Source organism: Octopus bimaculoides, chromosome 10 (assembly GCF_001194135.2).
Source record: "Octopus bimaculoides isolate UCB-OBI-ISO-001 chromosome 10, ASM119413v2, whole genome shotgun sequence".
Lineage (NCBI taxonomy): Eukaryota > Metazoa > Mollusca > Cephalopoda > Octopoda > Octopodidae > Octopus > Octopus bimaculoides.
The window spans coordinates 70,216,505-70,237,254 of NC_068990.1; the positions used below are offsets into that span (position 1 = coordinate 70,216,505).

Sequence of the window (20,750 nt, forward strand, 5' to 3'; positions counted from 1 at the left end):
GGAATTCTTAGTCCAAACCAAGATACAATTAAGTTCCAATTTCACTTCCCAGTTGGATGGTTAAAGTTATGATGTATTGCCGACACCAACAATTTATGAACGTTTAAATTTTTAAGATATTCCGACCAACAAAGCATGGAACCAGGTTCAAACATTCAAGTAACTTCACGACAATTTGTATTTATCATAAATTACCAGAGTTATGACGATCCAAAACGTGACTCCTGTATTTGGTAAACTTTCACCAAGACATTGCAATGGTTTGAAATGATATCCAATTATGTTTTGTAGCCTATGTAATGATAATTTATGCCAATTAAAATTTGAAGCTGGTAACAAAAGTTGCAGCCTTCCATTTTCCTTTTCAGTGGTTCACATTAGAAAAGATAAGCAACAATAATAGACTAGTCTTGTAATCATTTACAAACACAGGAATATTTTAACAGAATTATCAAACCCACTACAGATAGAATTAATGAGTGTTAAGTACTTAACATGTATTTCATTCGTTCACTTTGTTTCCAATACAAACCTTTTAAATTTTATCTAACAATGACAAGTAGATATCTATCTCAGTAGCTTTATAGTTAGTTATCTCCTTAAGCCTGAGATAACTTGTGCTTTACAACTTTTCATTGATTGTTCACACAGTAAGTAACTAGTGGATATCAAATTTTTCAAAATATTACAAAAAATCTTATCTAAATTGTATATTTTGGCCAGTAGTAGCAACACTTTCGGATAAATAGTCAAAGATAATCACAAATTACCATAAATGACAAAGGTAATGGCATATTCTTCAAAAATGTGAGCTGTGATTCGGCCCCTGAGAAACTACATTCACATGCACACAGCAACACAAGAAGCAGAGACCAAAACAATGGTTAATTTATATTCAAATCTATGACTTTTTAATCTGACAATGTAACATGCATCAACATTTATATCAAAACTCCTCAAATTAGAGACATCTAATGGTACACAAAGTTTTAAATCTCAAGTAATTTAAAATGTTAAATTAGACTGCAGTCGTTTAATTAAGAGCCTAACTCCCTGAGTTAGATGGAAGTCATTTAATAATACAGAGCTGTTAAATTCTTAAGTTTAAAGTGAATTTAATAGTTTTGTGTTCCGTGATTTTAATGCGATTTCAACAGTTTCAGATCAAGTCACTTGTGAGACTAATTACAAATCTCCGATTAGACTTTCTCAACTCAAATTTCAGTACAATAGAGGAGTTTAATTTCAGCTAAATCATCTGGAAAAGGAGAAACAGAAACATGTACCAAGTCACTATACATACAACTAGCTGTTCAGTTTTATTATCTGTGACAAGACTACATGCTCATTAATCATCTATTCTAAAATTGTCTTTAGTTGATGAAGGTTTAGTTTATCTACAGGCTATTGATCATAACTAGCTTTATCATGTAGTGGTCCTTTAGGTGCAAAGCTAGAGATAAACTTATCCAAAATACTCAAAGCAAAAAAAGAAATTAGTGAAATCTTTTTTTTAAGCCATCATTGATATTTTTCGTAAGTGATATTTAATATTGTCCAGTATTGGAAGCCAATGTTAACTAACCTCACACTGCTCAAATGGGTGGGCTTTGAACCAAAATAAAAATATTAACTCTTTTACTATCGTATTTCTGTGAAAATACACTGCCTTTTGGTTCAATTAATTTTGCAAATAAAGAATTTAGTAAAACAAAATTAAGCTGGTATTTGGAATATAAATTAGCATGAAATTTTAATGGAAAGTTTTAATTTAAATCACTTTAAAGGAGTCTGTATCACAGTCTGTACCATAGATGGTTTAAGGCAGGCTGGTACCAAAAGGGTTAAAATGTTGAATAATCTAACATTCTAGTTTCAGTTCACAACTGACTGGTTAATGTTAAGGAAGGAAGAGACAACTACAATTTATGTGAATATTGGAGTTTAGTCATTCAAACCATTGTTTTTCATGGGAAAAACAATTCAATAAAGAGAAAGAGAGAAGAAAAATGCAGCTAGATAATGTTATAAATGATGGCAGTAAGAAATGCAAAATACTCATTTAAAATATTGAAATTTAGTCACAACTGTAGACTGAAGATATTCATAGCAATCTTGACTAACTGTAAGCATTTAACAACAGCCATGTTAGATAGTAACAGCTTAGAAATTTACTTGGTGGGTGGGAGTGGGAAGAAAGAGGGAAATGGTTTCAGATTTCATTTTTTCAAGCAACTAAGTTTTACCAACAGGAAAAGATATGGGTACATTATGCTGGCGAACATTAACAGGGATAGTCTGAGATGTGGGCCTTAAATTATTTTGCTTCATAGTTCATAGCAATCCAAACATGGTTGATGGATTTTTAAAAGGAAAAGGAAGATAAACAATTTCTCAATTTTCCTGCCTTCTCCAACCAAAAGCCTGTTGATATGGGTAGTGTCGGAAGTGATGATAATTAGATAAAACAATTTTCAGTAGGGAAAAATAATCACTGATGAAAGCCGAAACTGTAAAAGTTAGCTAAAGTAACATGTCAGTTCTCAGAAACTAAGATGACAATATCTTCTATTAGAAATAGTTCACAAAGATAAATTCAACATTTTTCAAAGTTTGAGGCAAACCCACATGAAAAGTATTTATGAACTGATGTTTTAGATAAGCCAAGTTTTTATGAAGTTCAACATCAGAATAAACTTAACTTATAAGAAGATAATGGCCACAATAAACAATTGAATAAGCAACTTGTGAGCATAAGCAGAATTTTCTTTTACTCTTTTACTTATTTCAGTCATTTGACTGTGGCCATGCTGGTGCATGTAGACTATCAGTTTTATCTTATGTAGTAAGTAGCTTTACAGTTAAATTTGCTTTTCAAAACTGCTATTCAGATCTAAATGGATTTCATATTAACCCAAAGCAATAAACCCCTAAGCTTATTTCATTGATCTATGATAAATGAAAGCCAAAGTTGACTTGGATGAGATTTTGAACTGAGAACAAAGATATTTAATCCATAACTACCACTTCTCCCCAAAATAATGATTTCTAAGGTAGCTAGGGATAGTGAGTGAGTAGTTGATTAAATTGAGCCCGGTTCTCAAGACGTTTTATCAGTCCAAAAGAATGAAAGGCAGAGATAGAATTTAATTATAGAATATCGATGAACCCAGCTAAACACTGCATAACCCCCTTTGATATCAACCTGCATCAGGTTGCTCTTGGTTCTATGATACATTGTTTTAAAGTGATCTAAAAATCTTCCAAAGTTCTGTGTTAATTGATGTTCCAAACACCAGCTTAATGACATTTTACTGAAGTCTTCGTTAATTTTAAAAATTAATCAAAACATGTATTTCAACCAGAAATATGGCAAGAAAATGATAATGGTAATAAAATTCATTTGTTTTATCTAATGACTGTAAACCAGTTTTTAAAGGTGAAGTCAATATTGTTCATCAGCCCTTGTAGATGGCAAAGATGGAGTTAGACTAAAGTTAAGGGTGCACTTGAAAGCCAGCTTTTATGACAGTTACAAAATACCTTGAAGAATCAATGCAGAATAAAACTATATACATGCTGAAACAGTTGCATCAAATATAAAGTTATTTGGGTGGAGTAATCAAACAGGAAAAGAAAAAAATCCAATTATTTTAATATAATTATAAGTATACTTGTACCACTTGCAGTTTAGCTATGATAATATGACTGGACTTCTCTATTGAAAATGAAACATTAATCAGCAATAAGAGGATTTAGAAAGTAACCAAAATAAATCTAGAGTAATTGATCATTAAGTGGCTGAGTATTGAAAATAAGTAATTTGTCTACTGTAAAAGGAAAGGTGTTAATAGGTACCTATGATTTAAAGTATTAGAGCATTAGGATCCATATACAACTTGCCAACTAGAAGCCAGTTCTTCAGTAGCAGATAGTAAATTACCAACCAAAATAGAAATATCTGGCATAAATTTTATATAAATTTTAATGACTTCTCCATATGAACATTTAATCCTTTTATTACCATATTTGTTTGAAATCGACTGCCTTTACTTCAATTAATTTTGAAAATCATGAAGTTAGTAAAATAACTTCATTTTTAATCTGGTGTTTGGAACATATGAAATCTTGATGGAAGATTTCCATTTAGATAATTTTAGGACAGGAAATTAGTCAGGGTCAAATATTTTGCTTTGAAAGTGGAAAATTAGTGTAAAAGCTAGAAAGATTTTTTCCCATGCATTATTTCATAATGACTTAAAAATCAGTTATCAAAAATGACAGCAAAATTATCTACTCTTGGATAACACTTGAGTTTAGCTGAGTTTTAACGTATTAACACCAAGATTCTATTAAAAGAGCTGAACCAACAAATAAAACCTAGTATCTTGAACAATTTCCTGGCAGTAACAATGTACAAGTGGGATGGGCAAAGAAAAAGTCAAATGAAAAAGAATACACTGTGATGACACAAATCTATTCAGTTTAGTAAGGCAAATCAGAGCCTGGCCAAATCAAATTTGTATCTAATAGATCCTTTTGAAATAGAATTCAGATTCATGAGAGAAGATTGTCTTAATTGCTTTTCAAAAAGTATCACAGCTTTGACTGTGAGGTCCAATGGTTCCCTCTGAGGGTGGGTGAGGTTTTCCAGTATGACAAAGTCTCACAGGAAATGCCAACTCTGTATTTATTTCCTTTCATCTACTTTAACTTGATACTTTTTCCTTCCTTATTATTTTCATAAAGTGCAATTGTGTATTATTTTAAAATATAGTCTATAAAAATATTTTAAAAAAACACCCTCTAACAAATGTAAGCAAAAATCTAACTTTCATTCTCAGTAACACATCTGAAGATGACAGTACTAATTGTGCTAGTCAAGTGATTTTTTTAAAGTCGCAGTTAAAAGCCTCAGTTAAACTCAAGTGTTATCCAAGAGTAGATAATTTAACCATTACTGAATCTATAGTATTGAATATCAATATAACTGCAATATCTAAAGAAATTAACGTGTGGACATAAGCCCAACAGAGTTGTCCATTTGATGTTAAGTAACGTGTTGATAGAGGCTGGCTATAGTAAATAACAGATTAAAAAGGTCATGTTGCTGAACTGTGAGACTGATTACATCTAAAAGCTGCTGTTTCTCTCTCTCTCTCTCTGTAGCTTTGATCAAAAGGAACTGATGTTATTAAATGGTGTCAAATGATTGGGTGTTTCAACCAATACTCTCCTAGACCCATTCCAACCACATGTGCAGGGAAATAAAAAGAGAGTAAGACTTTTCAGTTAATCGGATCAATTAAGCTTGTCATACAGTTATTGCCTTCATCATCATAGGATTATGCTATTCAGGTGGAGGTGTGGGTGTTTAATTAAGATTGTTTTCTAACTATATGGTTTCAGGTTCAGTCCCATTGCATTGCACCCAGGGTAAATGTCTACTGCAGCCTTGGGTTGACTAAAGCTTTGCAAGTTGATTTGGTAGATGGAAACAGAAAGAAGCTCAGTTTGTGTCCTTGACTTGACATATTATAGTTGTAAATGAGTGTCTGTCATACAGTGTCATTCATTTCAAATATGCTACAAAAAACACGTCTGACCATGGGGAAATATTACCATGCTTGGAAACAGGTGAGGGTTGGTGACAAGACGGGTATCTGTCCGTAGAAAATCTGCCAAATGCAAGCATGGTACAGGAGACGTTTAATTCAATAATAAAGTTATTTTACTAAATTTTGCATTATTTTCAAAATTAAAAGAAAGGCAGTGCATTTCAATAGAAATAAGGTAATGAAAGAGCTAAAATATATTTGCCCCACAAATCTATGACTTGTGAAAGAACCTTATCAGTATTTCATGGTTAGGACATCAGCAGAAAAATCTTAAGAGAAAGGTGATTAGCTCACTTCTTTGATGAAGGGTTCCTAACCTCTAAATATTAAAATAGCAGAAAACCAACATATTTTTATAATATGCATTGTTTTGGCTTTTATATTATATGTCACTATCATCATCTAACGTCCAATATATATGTCTCGCATTGATACAGAATCAACATCAGTATTCATCTCATATCAGAGAGAGAGAGAGAGTGAGGATAAACTATCTCGCTCACACATTTTTAAATGACAATCTGCCACAGTTTGCAAAAGTATTGTTCTGAACCAATGCGTCATGAATCTTATCTTGCAAAGCTGACAAACACCAAAACAGTTACACTATAATTGTTAAGTAACTTAGTAAGTCTGAACAACTTAAGATATATCAGTCAAGGACATTTTGTTTAACAAATTAAAAACAATAGAGATACAAATCTCTAATTAGAAGGTATTTACTGAAATTAAATGGTGTAGTCACAGTAAAAATAGATACAAGAACCAATTTGAATAAGGTTTAAAAAAAAAAGTTTTGGACAGAATAAGTAATTATGCTGCTTAAAGGTTACAATTTAGTTCATTAATGATGCTTCTATTGTCATTTCTAAAACCAAATGAGTAGAGGTAAGTTAGAAGATTCTATTCTCTACAAAAATTTATAATCCAAGTTTGTCTCAATTTCTTCAATATTAAATTGTGCTGTAATCAGAATCAATAACCATTATCACTAGGTTAGACAGAATTTATTGAGATACATATTCTACAAATGGATGTTCTTGCTGCCAAGCCATCACCCGTTTCCATTCTCTGAAGATGGGCACTTGTGAAAGCGAAAACATGAGATACTTCCCCAGTCAGACATGTTCCAACAGAGGATCAAAAATGAATACTACCACTTGTAAGGTGACACTTGTTTACAACTATCACATTATGTCAAGACAAGGAGAGACAAGCACACACACACAATGGGAGTGAACCTGAAACTATGTGGCTGAGAAGTGAACATCTTAACTACACAACTATGCCATTCTACTTAACCTTTCTAATACCAACCCACCTGAGACCACTGTTGTTTCTATGACAAACTTTCTGCCTTAAACTGATCTCAAAAATTTCCATCAAAATTCCATTTTAATTTACATTTTAGTTTAATTATGACAAATTTTCTATACATTCTTCAATATTTCCAATATTAATTGAAAAGAAAAAAAAAAGCGGTGTAATTCAGCAGAATTATGGTGAATTAAATCCTATGGTGGTTCAGTTACTCATCTACAGAATCACAAAGTCTTGCCATTGGCCAAGATCTCTGGTACCAACAGGACAACTCTGAATAGTTTCATCATTCCTCCTGAAGGAGACATCATTTGTTTCTGTGTTACTCATTTACAGCTGGGAGAATTACAGCAGCATGAAGTATTTCACTCAAGAACACAGTGCAATGCTCAGTTTGGGAATCAAAACCATCTTGCAATCATAAGTACAAAACTAATGAATGACATTTAAATTATACATCATTGTTATATGACTATTGTGTGATGAGTCATATCCATCCACACCTTAGGTGGTACATGTTTAGTCACCGATTTGTAATCTGCAGATTATTTTAAATGTGTTAAACTACCCAAATTTAATATTTTGAAGAGTTGATTTCACTATTTCAGATTTTCAAGATAAATTTTGTAAAACACAGTTGAAATTAGAGGAAATATTAAACAAATTGAAAGGCCACCAAATTCTTCTACCTCCATTTTAATTAGAAGGGCCTCTGTTAATCTGATCAGGCCAACAAGGATTTCTCGAGTTTATTTTCAATGTTTTCACATTCATAGAAATGTTTTACAAGGTCTAATACATTTTGTTTAACCCTTTTCATATTAACCCACCTGAGTGTCACTGGCTTTATGATACAAACTTCTTGTTTTGAAGTGACTTAAAAATTTCCCATCAAAATTTCATGTTAATTGATGTTCCAAACACCACCTTAACTAAGCTATTTTAATAAATATTATTACCACAATTAACCTGAATCAAAGGCAGCGTAGCTACAGAAATATGGTAGCAAAAGGATTAATGACAGGTAACACAACTGATCTTGTGTCAAAGCAATGTTGCTCCAACGTTACAGTGGATTATTGGGGTACACCAAATCTATTTCTGTCTACAAAAACAGCAAATACACATTACTCAAACTTCCTCATCCTGTATATTTTACTCAATTACCACTTTTCTTATTGAAAAAACAATTTTTTCCAGAATAATTTAAAGATTATTTTCCTAGTAAACTATAACTAGAAAACACACTTGTAAACTCATTACCTGAACTAAAGTCCATGACATCAAGGTTACAATTCAGATGGTCAAAGATGAAACTCAGTATGTCAGTATATTAATCTAAAATGTTTACAAATGCAGCTGCATTCCAGTCTTTGATAACCAAGTTAAAATCACTTCAACACTCAAAAGACCAGTTGACTCGACTTTGTACCAATCTAAATTTCCTTTTACTTATTTCAGTCCTTGGACTGTGGTCACACAGAAGCACCACCTTGAAGGTTAATCAAACTTATCCTACTAATTTTTTAAAGGCTGTTTATTCAATCAGTTCATTTTGCCAAACTGCTAAGTTATGGGGATCTAGATAAACCAATAGTAATTGTCAAGAGTGGGGCACAGGCATAAGCTTCCACACAGTTGCCATCTACCAAATTCACACAAAGCATCTATCAGACCAGGACCATAGAAGACGCTCAGTGTCAGTATGACAACCTGAAAGAAGATGGTTGCAAAATGAGCTCAACAAAACCACGCCTGAAAATTTTTTTAAAAAAAGTGGACAATGGGACCAGAGTAAGAAATTGAGATAAAAATCAAAAGGAGCAGAACAAGTGCGTGTGTGTGTGTATCATTTAATGTCCATCTTCCAAGCATGCATGGAGAGGACAGTTGATAGGCTACTGTCCGTCTTGGCAGGGATTTTATGGCTGGATGCCCTTCCTAACACCAACCACTCCAGAGTGGATTCAGTACTTTTTACGTGGCACTAGCACAGATGAGGTTAGTTTTGGCATGATTTTTACAGCTGGATGCCCTTATGGCAGTAGAATGAATCTCAAGATTATACATTATATAATATCTAATTACTAGAAAAGAATTTCCATCTAACTTCTCAAAGTCCACTACCAAAGTGTCTAAGTCATTTTTTTTTATTCCCTTCAGACTAGAACAATAGTTTTAAAAGCTAAAACAAAAATTAAGAATTTATAAGAAACAGATTTTTGGTCATTTTCATTAAAGTAATCCATCAGTTAAAAATACTTTAAATGAATCATTTGTACTATCTCACTTCATGATAAAAACAATATTCAACCAAAACACAAAGCAATAAATGTTTATGAGATAGGTATTTAACGACTCCACCCTGTATTAATGGGAGATTCATTAAGTTTCATAAATTCCCATTAGTGGTGTTTGGGGAGGGAGAGAATAGAAAAAAAAGCAAGAGACAGACTTCAGTAATGAACAAAGCAGCACCACTTTGGAAAATTAATTACAACTTTCTGTTATGAGATTAACAAACCTGGAAGAACAAAAAAAACAAATATTAAAGGTTGTTGAGAATTCCGAAGCTTAACTATGAGTAATTAAAACAGAAGTGGAAGGTGAGTTCAATGCCTGATTTCCACAATTAAAGACTACTGGACATAATGGTCTCTAATTAATTCCTTTATTAGGCGACTCACTCCGCCACTGAATAGGAGGGGGAGGTGTTAAATTGCTTTAGCGAACTAACATTACATAAGAAAATTTGCATAAAAATGCAAGAATTTTTTTTGTCCCTCAAAATTTAATTCTAAAATATCTGTTTGGGAAAAGCAATATTTTAATATAAAAATTACAATATAAAATTAAAATCTGTAACTACTCCACCCATAAAAAAAATTTTAAACCTAACAAAATATTGAAATCCATCCTCTCTCAGATTGATCAAACAATTCACTTCCAAATATGTCCAAGAGGGATTATTAGCCAATTTTTATTTATTTTGTAATGCCTGGAACAGATTCTTGAGTTCTACAAATTTTTAATTGTCTGGAACAATTAACTTGATCAAAGGAATCAATTATGAAGGGATTGATGTTAGTAAAATTCTACCAATATTCCTACTGTGGGAACATGTTCCTTGGTGTAGCAATAGACAGAGACATATCCAGGTTGTAATAAATGGGATACTAAAGATAATGGGACTAACTTGAGAATCCTATACAAGAAGTTCCAAAATAGTAAATATTTCTCCAAGATTTAAGAACAATCACCCACAATTTAGATTGATATACTATTCTTTAGCACTTTAGCATTTAAACTGGCCACACCCAGTCAAATGATTCCACATATATTCAAACTGGCCAAATCTGGCCTCTCCCATCTACCCTATGTCATTCTATAAATAATCACCAAAATGTTGAAGTGACAAGGTAACACTTGATTGATTCAAAACAATATGAATTAAGAAGCAGTACACTTGACAGAATACTAAAAGGTTAAACCAGTGATACCTAAATAGGGCCATACAAAATCTTTGGTGGGCCACAGTAACGCTTGTATATTTAAGAAAAAGTTCCAAGCACATTAATTAAAAATTTTTCACAACCACACTACATTGACATAGCCATTACGTAGTCGCAACTGATCTCTGCAAACATGGAAAAGTAGACATTAAAACATTTTTACTCTTCACATATGGCTAGTGTAGTATCATTATCAAAAAGGCAGTAAGCTGATAGAATCATTAGCAAGCTGGACAAAATTATTTGTGGCATTTCATCCACCTTTAAATTGAGTTCAAATTCTGTGTGTTTATTTTGCTATTCATCTTTTCAGAGTTGCTAAAATAAGTACCAATTGAGCACCGAGGTCAATGCAATTGGCCAGCCCCCTCCCTCAAAATTTCAGGCCTTGTGCCAATAGAAGGAATTATTTAAGCCTGAATTAAGGTAGTGAACTGGCAGAATCAGCTGTTGAAAAAAAATATGCCTTGCAACCTCACCAAGGTTAACTTTTGCCTTTTATGTCTTTGGGGAAAATAAAATACCAATGAAGTACTGAGGTCAACTAACCTGAACCATTTCCCTAAAAACTGCTGTCTTCCTGCCTAAATCAGAATCTATTCATTTGGTGCTTCAGACATTTGGTTTTAATTAGTTGGCACTGAATGGGCCCACAGGAGAAAGAAGGTTGAACATCTAGCTTTTAAACCACTAACATTGTAATTGACCTATATAGTATTTTTTTTACTGACAGGCAAACTGTCACAAACTAATTCTAAATTTTATTTCACAGTCAAAATTTTTTCTTTTGCTATACCATTACTAAAGTGCTACTTTAGATGCCTAATCTATTGCCTATAACAGTGAGCCTAACCATTACTAAAATGCTACCATATCTATGAATCATGAAATCTAATCAATTGCCTACAAAAGTACTTGTTTCCATTCAAGATACTGAGCTTAAATTTCACAAATTTTCAAATTTTATGAAAATTTAAAACACCTTTCATGCCCATATATTTACCTAAACAAGTGCAGATACAGGCATGGCTGTGTGGTAAGAAGCCCGCTTCTCAACTACATGGTTCTGGGTTCATTCCCACCACATGATAACTTAGGCAAGTGTCTTCGTCTATAACCTCAGGCCAACCAAAGCTTTGTACAATGGATTTGGTAGATGAAAACTAAAAGAAGCCAGTCACTTGATAACTGGTGTTAGTGTTTATGTCTATCACTTAGTGGTCCAGGAAAAGAGACTGATAAAATAAGTACCAAACTTAAAATTAAGTACTGGGGTCATTTCATTCAAAGCAGTGCCACAACATGGCTGCAGTTTAATGACAAGTAAAAGATACAAGTTGTTCATTTTTTTTTTGTAACCTCCCTCTTCCACCCACTTAATGGTGTCATATAAATGTCCCCTCACAGAAAAAAGTAGGGTAGATTGTTTAAAACATTTAATTATATGCAATGATTTATTACCCATATTTTCTAATGATCCCCATCCAATCTATGCCTCACTTTGGATATTTACCAGGACTAATACTCCTTATGTTAAATGTTTATCAAAATTATGAAATTACATTACAAAATTATATTCCTTGGCATGTCAGTAAAGTTTTCTATTTACTGACAATACCATGTCATATATTAATGCTGACAAAGTTTTTAAAAATAATTTATTTCCAAGAAAGCTCTGTATGTCACTTTTAACCCCACCACTAGACATTTACTGCCCTTTTCTGATCTGACAACACCCCAAGTGGCTGCTACCACCCAGATTAAGAAGCAGTGATTTAAACCAGTCCTAAATCTTATCTCCCACAACCCATTTCAACTAAAATATGACATCACAAAATAGTCCCTTGTCAGAGATATTAAAAGAATATTTACCAAAAGTGAGAAAGAGGCTTCCTGTCAAACTCCAACACTTTAACTATGCTATCACAAACTTGTATGCAAGCATGTAACACACACAGACAAGCTAACATGTAACCACTTTTTGGGTCAACTGAAGTTATCTTAAATGTCAACTTATACCAAAAGGTTAAGAGAGAAACAGACTTGATATAAACCCCCTTACTCTCACCCACATGTACTATGACATATCACTATACTAATTTAGTTATTCTAATTATATACTGTATGAAGTCTTTTTATTTGAAGTTATTTTCCAATTGACAGTTAGCCCAGATTAGTAAAAAGGAGTATAAGTCGTAACTCTTGCATCACATCAATACAAGTGTAGAAATAAAAAGAAACCTGATTACACCTAAAGTAAATTAGAGATTTCACTCTGATAAACAGTGTAAACTAACATGTGGTGATTTAAAAAAAAAATAAAGTCTGTCAGTGAATAAGAGTAGCTCAAAAGGAGACTGGACTAATATGCTTCAATAGATCATCATCATCTGAAATGCTAGATAGGTGGAGTCTATAAAATCTATGCTTTCAAATTTCTCTCCAATAAAATTAAATGTTCTTATAAATGCTTATCAACAAAAAGCTCAAAACCACACTGAATTTCATGAAATTTTTTCATTGATTCTTCAATATAGCTGGAATAAAATGAACCCAAGTTTCATTTGGGACAAACTGACTGTAAAACTCTACTTGTAAAAGCAATTCAAGACAATTATAAACAAGCTACATGCATAATTAATTAATAAACTGATAAAATGAATTACCAATATCCATTTATTTCAGTCAATTAAAAACTAACCCCTTGAACATTTCAAATCTACATTACAATTGAGAAATTTGGCTGTACTCACATTCATCTATACCAAAATCCATTCACTAAATCAATTCTCCTGCCACTCACATCACATACAAGTCAATGAAGAAATGTGTTAGCACATTAGAATTATCACATGATAAAGAAAAGTTATGTGGTATAGTGGTGGCAGGCAGTCATGCTTCTGGCTGAACTATGAAGACTGTTTCCATTAGTTTTTTAAGAATTTGCTAATACCATCTCTAGATTACAACTCCTCACACACTTCAGTAACATAATCCAAGATATATGGAAAAAACAAGATGGCCATGACTGGAATGTCTTCTCCAGAGCTGATGTGGAATAAATTTTTCAGTATAAAGATTAAATTTCTTCATCTAAGTGTGTTTCCACAACAAATTTGGCTGATGTACCATGGGTACTAAACTCAAGATAAACCTGAACATTGTTTTACACAAAATATATGCCATATGCTTAAAATGGCAGCTTAAAAGTGCACAAGTAGCACATGCCATATATATGCTCTTGTCACTGGAATACCAGCCTCACCCAATCAATAACTTCAGTTCTTTATCAGATGAGCAATTAAGAAATTCACTTAAAGCACCAACAATTTATGCTACTACACAGAAGCATCTTGTGTAAAGAGCTTATAGCTATTTTTTACTAAAATCAGTTACCTCATATTCACACAGGTAGACCAGCAATATCAAACTAAGGATTTAAACGTGCTCTGCAGCCATTATGCCACGGGACAATGCTAGGTGTACCACAGTGTAACCTGAATGTAATTTTTTTCCCTATGCTTTTAGTTATTTTTAGTTTAGGTGTGCTGCCAAATTTTGTAAAGAATAAGTGTACTGCAAGTGAAAAATGGTTGTGGAGCACCGATTAGATTAAAAGCCACACAAAAACAAAAGAAACCATTTAACAGAAGATTAATTACATCAGTCACAATTAATGCTACTTATTTACTAACAAGAAATTGAGCTACACGAGATTCTAAAACTGCATAAATCCTTTAAAATGTTGAAACACTGTTGCATGGTAATAGTGGTGGCAACAGGATAATAGTAATTACTAAAGACAGTTGCAACAAACAACTAACAAAATCAATGTTAAAGAGCTACACAGCCTTCAAGCTCTGACGATAAGTCATTCTAATATATGACTGCTCAGACCATTCCACAAATATAACCTGACTGCAATGCCTGTGGGACACAAGATACATTGAATCCAATGATGACTGTAACTCAATCTTCAGTGTATAGCTAGCTTGTCATAGAGACATTAATATTTGGTTAGAGACCAGATGTCATTCTGCATGCATGACTTTTCCCCGCCCCCATCCACTTCTGATGGTACTGAACATATTTCTTGATATCTTCAATCCACTCTGCTCCATCATTCTAACTACCAAAGTGACCATCAGGTAGTAATGGCTTCCACCCATGAGGGATTGACGTTGCTTCTCTTTCAAATAGTCTTCAACTGTGAACTGCTTCTTTGGTCCTGCAGCTAGATGATCACCATGCCAGAGTTCTGATGTGCAAGAAACTGCCACATGTGATACAATTCAGATATGTTCATTATATAAAAAGCCATTTTAATGGATGAATTCAATATTGGTGTTGCATTTCCATGTACATAACACTGCCTTGCCAAGTGACTGAAAGGCTCTTCTGTTAGGGTTAGTGTCTTAATGTGTCAGCTACATGTGGCCTATGTCTCACACCCATACAGGGAGATGGGAACAATGTTTCAGACATACAGAGTATGCTTGAAATGGTTTAGAATCTTGGCCAGTATACAGTCATCAGAAATTATGCAGCCAAGATATGTGAATTTTGAGAGCTTGTGGCTGTTATTGAAGAAAGTGTGTGTGTGTGTGTGGGGGCTAACAGTATCATTAGTAGATTACCTTAGTAAAATTAAAATTTTATAGAGAATCTTTATTAGGTTAATATCCTATAGTCAACAAGCTTTAATCTTGACTATGCTTTAATTATGATGTTAATTTATGCTCATTCTTATAAAAAGTGGACATCTGCCAAGATGAAGGTTCATGAGGTTTCCAGAGTATATGTGAACTAATAGTTAAGACATCCTTATACTGTAGATCACTGAACTGGGATTTTCTTGTTGAAAAGGTTCCCATCAAATAGGAAGTTAATGGTAACCCCTATCTTCCTTTGTGTAACTGTAGTTATGCAAGATGAAGATAAACAGTACAAGAGTTAGTACACAGCCTAATCTAACTGATATTTTTATTCTTAAAAGCTCAGACATCTACCCTCCAACAACTCGAGTAATCTTCCCTGTGTGAAAGTGAGAATATCTTACAGAAGTTCTAAACTTACAGTATTATAAATCCACAAAAGCAATGATGTGGACTACATTGTTCCTTACGTTTCTTCTGACGTTATCTTGTAACAAGAATCACAGCAACTGTCTTAGCTCCTGCAGAAGCCATACTGTGATTGTGGTGGATTTATTTTCATATTACTGATTAAACTAACCCTTTGAGAATGACCATCCCAGCAAAATCAGAGCATACAGATTTTTGTAGAAGTTGACAATGTTAGAGTTCTTCCAACATTGTATACATACTATTCTCAGTTCCCTGTATCTGTGATGTAGTGCATTTATGCAGTGATAACCATCCTTCAAAAGCTCTATTAGAATATTGTCTGATCCTTACATGATAGTTTTCAATGTTTTGATGGCCGTACTTTCAGAAACTGCCAGTGGCTTTTCAAAATTCCTTAACGACTGTTGGATTCACTGGTCTTATGGTACTGCTGCTTTAAGTATTCTTCCAGTGATCTACTATTGCCAACTCCTCTTTCAATAGAGAAATGTTACCTGACGTTTGGGGCTTTGAAAATTTCTGAACAATAGGTCTCTGACATCATAGAAATTGTGCATGTCACACCTGTCTACATGCCTGTAAATTTATTTAGCTTTTGCAACCCATCATTCCTCTTTCAAGGCGCAAATAGTGGCCTGAGCTGCCTTCTAAAAAAACTTTTTTTTTTAAGAGTGAACCAAAAATGTTTTTCCATCTTGAATTCGATCATTTTTAGCAGTAGAATCATGTAGTGTGGAACGAGCACTATTAAGCCCAAGTTCCGAAGCAATGGGGAGTCTCTGAATCTTATAGTTTGACAGACACACGAAAGTCCTTAGAAAAATACGAAGTTGGTACTACTTAAATACCCTAAGCCCTAACGAGTGTAGATGCATCGGGACCTCTGTATTTAAGTAGAGCCACCAATTTGTTGCTTGAGCGTCATAAAGGACACAAACTGATAGGCTAGTGATTGTGGTGATGGTAATGACGAGTAATGAAGATAGTTGGGATAGTGGATGAAAATGATAGCGATCGTCAGGTCAAAGAATCACAGAGCCCAAACTAGGCGGAGATAAAGAATACGTACATCACCCGTTTCCAGCGTAACAAAAACCCTAACCCTAAACACCTGGTGTACGTAGTCTTTACTTTCGTTCCAAACGGTTGAACCATCGTTCTGACAATATTTCTTAGTAATCATTACTGTTCAATTAAACCGTTCAGCAAACATTTATAAACCCGACTGCCATGTCGGTGGGACAAAACAGAATTGTATATAGACACACCGAAGTCGAGACAGTTTAATAGTGAACGCTGAACTCTAATTCTCACGAAAAATATTTATTTCCCTCCTGAAATCTGGTGTGAAGGTCAGTTGTTTGACAGCAGTTAGAAAGAGAAGGAGAGAGAGAAGAAAAAAATTAAGTTGGAGAGGAGAGAGAAAGAGAGGCTTGATAGACATTATTCGGGCATGAGTCAACCAGCTCGACCACACGAACAAAGCTCCGTATACATCACAGCAACAAATTTATTCACGCGAAGGTTATCCTACAGACGTTTTCCCTTTCTTTCACCCCCCCCACCTCGGTAGATTAAGAAAATTATGCGCATAAAGAACAGTTCATCTTTTTACATTGAATGATAGGTGCGTGCGTAAAATGATTTAAAAATTTTCTTTTTACTGTAAAAAATATATATTAAAGAAACCATGTGCGTGCGAAATTAGCTGTTTAAGTGTGCGCAATAAAAAAAGTTCGTCTACTCCAGTCTATCTCTTCCTGCTGCTGTGTCAGTTTAAAACACTACGCAATAGTAGTACTGTCTCGGCTTCGATAGTTTAAGAGAAAAGACATTTTATTCTTTCTCACAACTTTCTACAAACCAGCACCATCCTCCCAGACATATTTCCTAACACAACAATCCCTAACATCTGTATATTTTTAGAATTGTGAAGGATTAGGGCAAGAGGGCGGGGATATAAAGATCACAGTAAAGGACTGACTTCGGGGAAATGAAAATCGTTGGTCTCGAATATCAAGTATTTAGTAGCTTATAGAAAGAAAGCGGGGGATAAAAGGGCAACAAGGACCCTAATCATATCTTAATTTTTTTTTATAGTATCTAAGACGATTAGAAAAATCACGTGACTGATAACGCAAACGACTGTCCCTTGATACAAAGATAAATCGCAGTAAAATCATTCAGCATCCACAACTTAAATTATGCCTTTCTTTGACTTCTGAAATAATTTGGGATTTAAGATCATCTTCTAGGATCGACAATTATTAACAATTAAAAAAAAAAGAAAAGAAACCATCACAATTAACCCGAGCAACTTTAATTAGGAAATGTTTCACATATTAGAAACATACTAGACAAATTTTAAGGACAACAAAGCTAGTTTTGTCAAAAAAGCAAATTTAGCTGAGAATTTATTAATGTGAAAAAAAAAAAAAACTCCATGTCTTAATGCAGATGAGATGCGATAGAGAAAAGTTTTACGATGTACAGAAAGCACAAGAATTTTAGACAAGAAACCTAAATATCTTGAAAAATATTAGTTTAAATATATTGCGACAGAGTGAGATATTAATGTTAATGCTAATAGTTGTCAAAAACGAAATAAATTATGTTAATTTATGGCAAACGAAGAATGCAAGCCGGTCTAAGTACATAGGAGCTATGGAGTTGTAATTTTCAGGCGAGCGAATAAATAGAACAGCAGACTTAGTCGGCCTAACCTTCATTTTAGTTTCCTAACCATTTTAAGAGGACTGGAATTATAGTATTTCTAGTCAGTTATTTTTTCCCCCTCGTTTCTACAATGCAACAGTGCTCGCTGACCGGTACTGCGTCAAAGGATGAAAAAGAAAAGGGGTGAAGGCGGGTTTCAACGACAATTAAATTTTACTTTGAAATTCAGTGTTACAATCTGCAAAGCATTACGAATTAAAATATGAACATTAAATTAGAAAAGACCCGGTACATATTTAAGTAGATTGACATAATTTCTGATCAAAACGTCAACGAAAAGTAATTAAAATTGCTATAGTTTCAATTAGTTTTAGATCTTGTCAAATTAATTAGAGAAGGAGGAGCGGACAATGTGAAAAATAAATATTAAATCTAAAAGAAGATTTTAGCGAAATGGAAAAAAAAAAAAAAAAATGGTAAGATTGAGCTAGACGAGAATTACGTTTCTGTCTGTAATTAAGATATTTTTAAAACGGATTTTCGTCTATTACGAAAAATTTCCAATTCTCTTTATATAATTTGAAATTCAAAATTTGGAATGAGAAGTCAGAAAAAACAAAAAAAAGAGCGAAAACATTCTATATATATATATATATATTGCGCAGAAAGAAAAAAAAACTAATTAATTCATAAGGGATTGAGGAAGGAAAATGAAGATATTAATTAGGGAAACAGTGGTAACTGACAATTGTTGTGACATTCAAGAAAGGATTTCGTTGAAAATATCTTAAAATTTTACACAGTGAAATTTAAGTGAAGTTTTGGTTTGAATATATAAAATAGGAAATAACAACAGTGACGTTAAAAAAGAAAGACCGGCCGGCTTTCACAGAACATAATTTCCTTACAATGGGGCGAAAAAGAACCATAATATAATCTTCCACCCCTCCCCATAAAATAAAAAAAATTTCTCAGTTATTTTAATAAATTCTTTACCTTTAGCTAATTCCTCCGGGATTAAATGTTTATGGTCCTCAGTTACAGGTTCTCCAATAATAAGAAGTAACGCAGCCTTGGTAGCTGCGGCCGTTCCGAAATCCTCCATCGTTTCCTACGCCAGTGCAGCCATAGAATGGCAAGATGCTCGCGGCTGGTGACTTACCAATTAGTTTAGCTCAGCCAGAACTTTTACTATTGCTTTCTCTCATTGGTCCATTACTTGTCAGACGTTGCATCACGCCAGCATGCACCAATGAGAGAAGCCGTAACAAGTGGTACTATATCGTGTATCTCGCTCCCGTTGTGACCGGCATAGAACAGAACTCGAGGTAGATATTGTAATATCTCTCTCTCTCTCTCTTTCTGTGTATATATACATATATATCTATATATATGTTTATATATTTATAAATATAAATATATACATCACTTGCATACATTTAACTTCATAAGACAGACGGTTTAAAACCGATATACTTTTACCATTCATTTAGTAAAAAAGCACCCCAACTGTAACGTTAATTCAGCGTATGAAAGAAATATATCGTGTGTAAGTTTCTCATCATTTATTAATTAGGTGGCTGTTAATGTGTAAACAATTAAAAGTTATTTTTGTAATTCTGATCACCATATACCTGTATGTAATTCAAAAGGGTTGGAAATCGCAAGTAATTTCCAAATAACTAGGTATGTGTGTGTGGTTGTCTTAATATACGTTCTTTGAAATATGGTACCGCCCTTTAAAGTTTGTGTCAGGCAGGCTTTCCAGCATCATTCGCTCTTTAAACATCCTTCTAATGGTAAGTTTTCTCCATGACAGCTTGCTTACATTGCACAATTTCTACTTCTCCGAAGCAGCTGCCATCGAAGCTGTCGGCTAAAACTACCGAAAACCGTGTACGACTGGTAAAAACTCAAAATCAAAGAAAAAAGGAAAAAAAAATGATAGCAGAAAAAAAATGTCAACGTTAATTGATAATATTGTAGATGTATTTAATAATGTTTCATTAATTTGACCGACTGATTGCAGCTGCTAGGTCACATGTCAGCCCCCATCAGGGAACAAATTTGCTGTCATTTAGTCAGCATGAAAAAATTCTCAACTACATTTTATTCGACTGCATTCGCACTATATTTTCTGTGTGTTTATAATGAATATGCGTATGTGTATATATATGTATGTGTATTCATATGTGTGTGTATATATGGATATGTGTGTGTGTATATGGATATGTATATATTTAAATGTATATATAAATATATGGATATGTGTATATAAATATATGTATATATATATACACACACACACACATATATGTATGTATATATATATATATATATATATATATATATATATATATATATATACACATGTATATATATATACACATGTATATATATATATATATACATATATGTATATATATATACATATATGTATATACATACATATGCATGTGTATATATATATAATGTGTATATATATATGTATATATATACATGTGTATATATACATATATTTATATACAGATATATGT

General features: G+C 33.3%; 1 protein-coding gene and 1 long non-coding RNA gene across 4 annotated transcripts in view; one reads left to right on the top strand and one right to left on the bottom strand.

Moving 5' to 3' along the window:
• The window catches only part of LOC106882381 (microtubule-associated protein futsch), a 52,289-nt gene extending 32,896 nt beyond the window's left edge, over nucleotides 1–19,393 (bottom strand). For all 3 annotated transcript variants that reach the window (XM_052971278.1, XM_052971279.1, XM_014933053.2), the window contains exon 1: nucleotides 19,210–19,393. In XM_052971278.1, the coding sequence (XP_052827238.1) occupies nucleotides 19,210–19,318 (109 nt within the window). In that variant the 5' untranslated portion in view covers nucleotides 19,319–19,393. The remainder of the gene's footprint in view (nucleotides 1–19,209) is intronic.
• A 137-nt stretch (nucleotides 19,394–19,530) lies between these two features.
• The window catches only part of LOC128248920 (uncharacterized), a 96,702-nt gene continuing 95,482 nt past the window's right edge, over nucleotides 19,531–20,750 (top strand). Inside the window, exon 1 of the long non-coding RNA XR_008265072.1 lies at nucleotides 19,531–19,541. This is a non-coding gene — a long non-coding RNA (uncharacterized LOC128248920). The remainder of the gene's footprint in view (nucleotides 19,542–20,750) is intronic.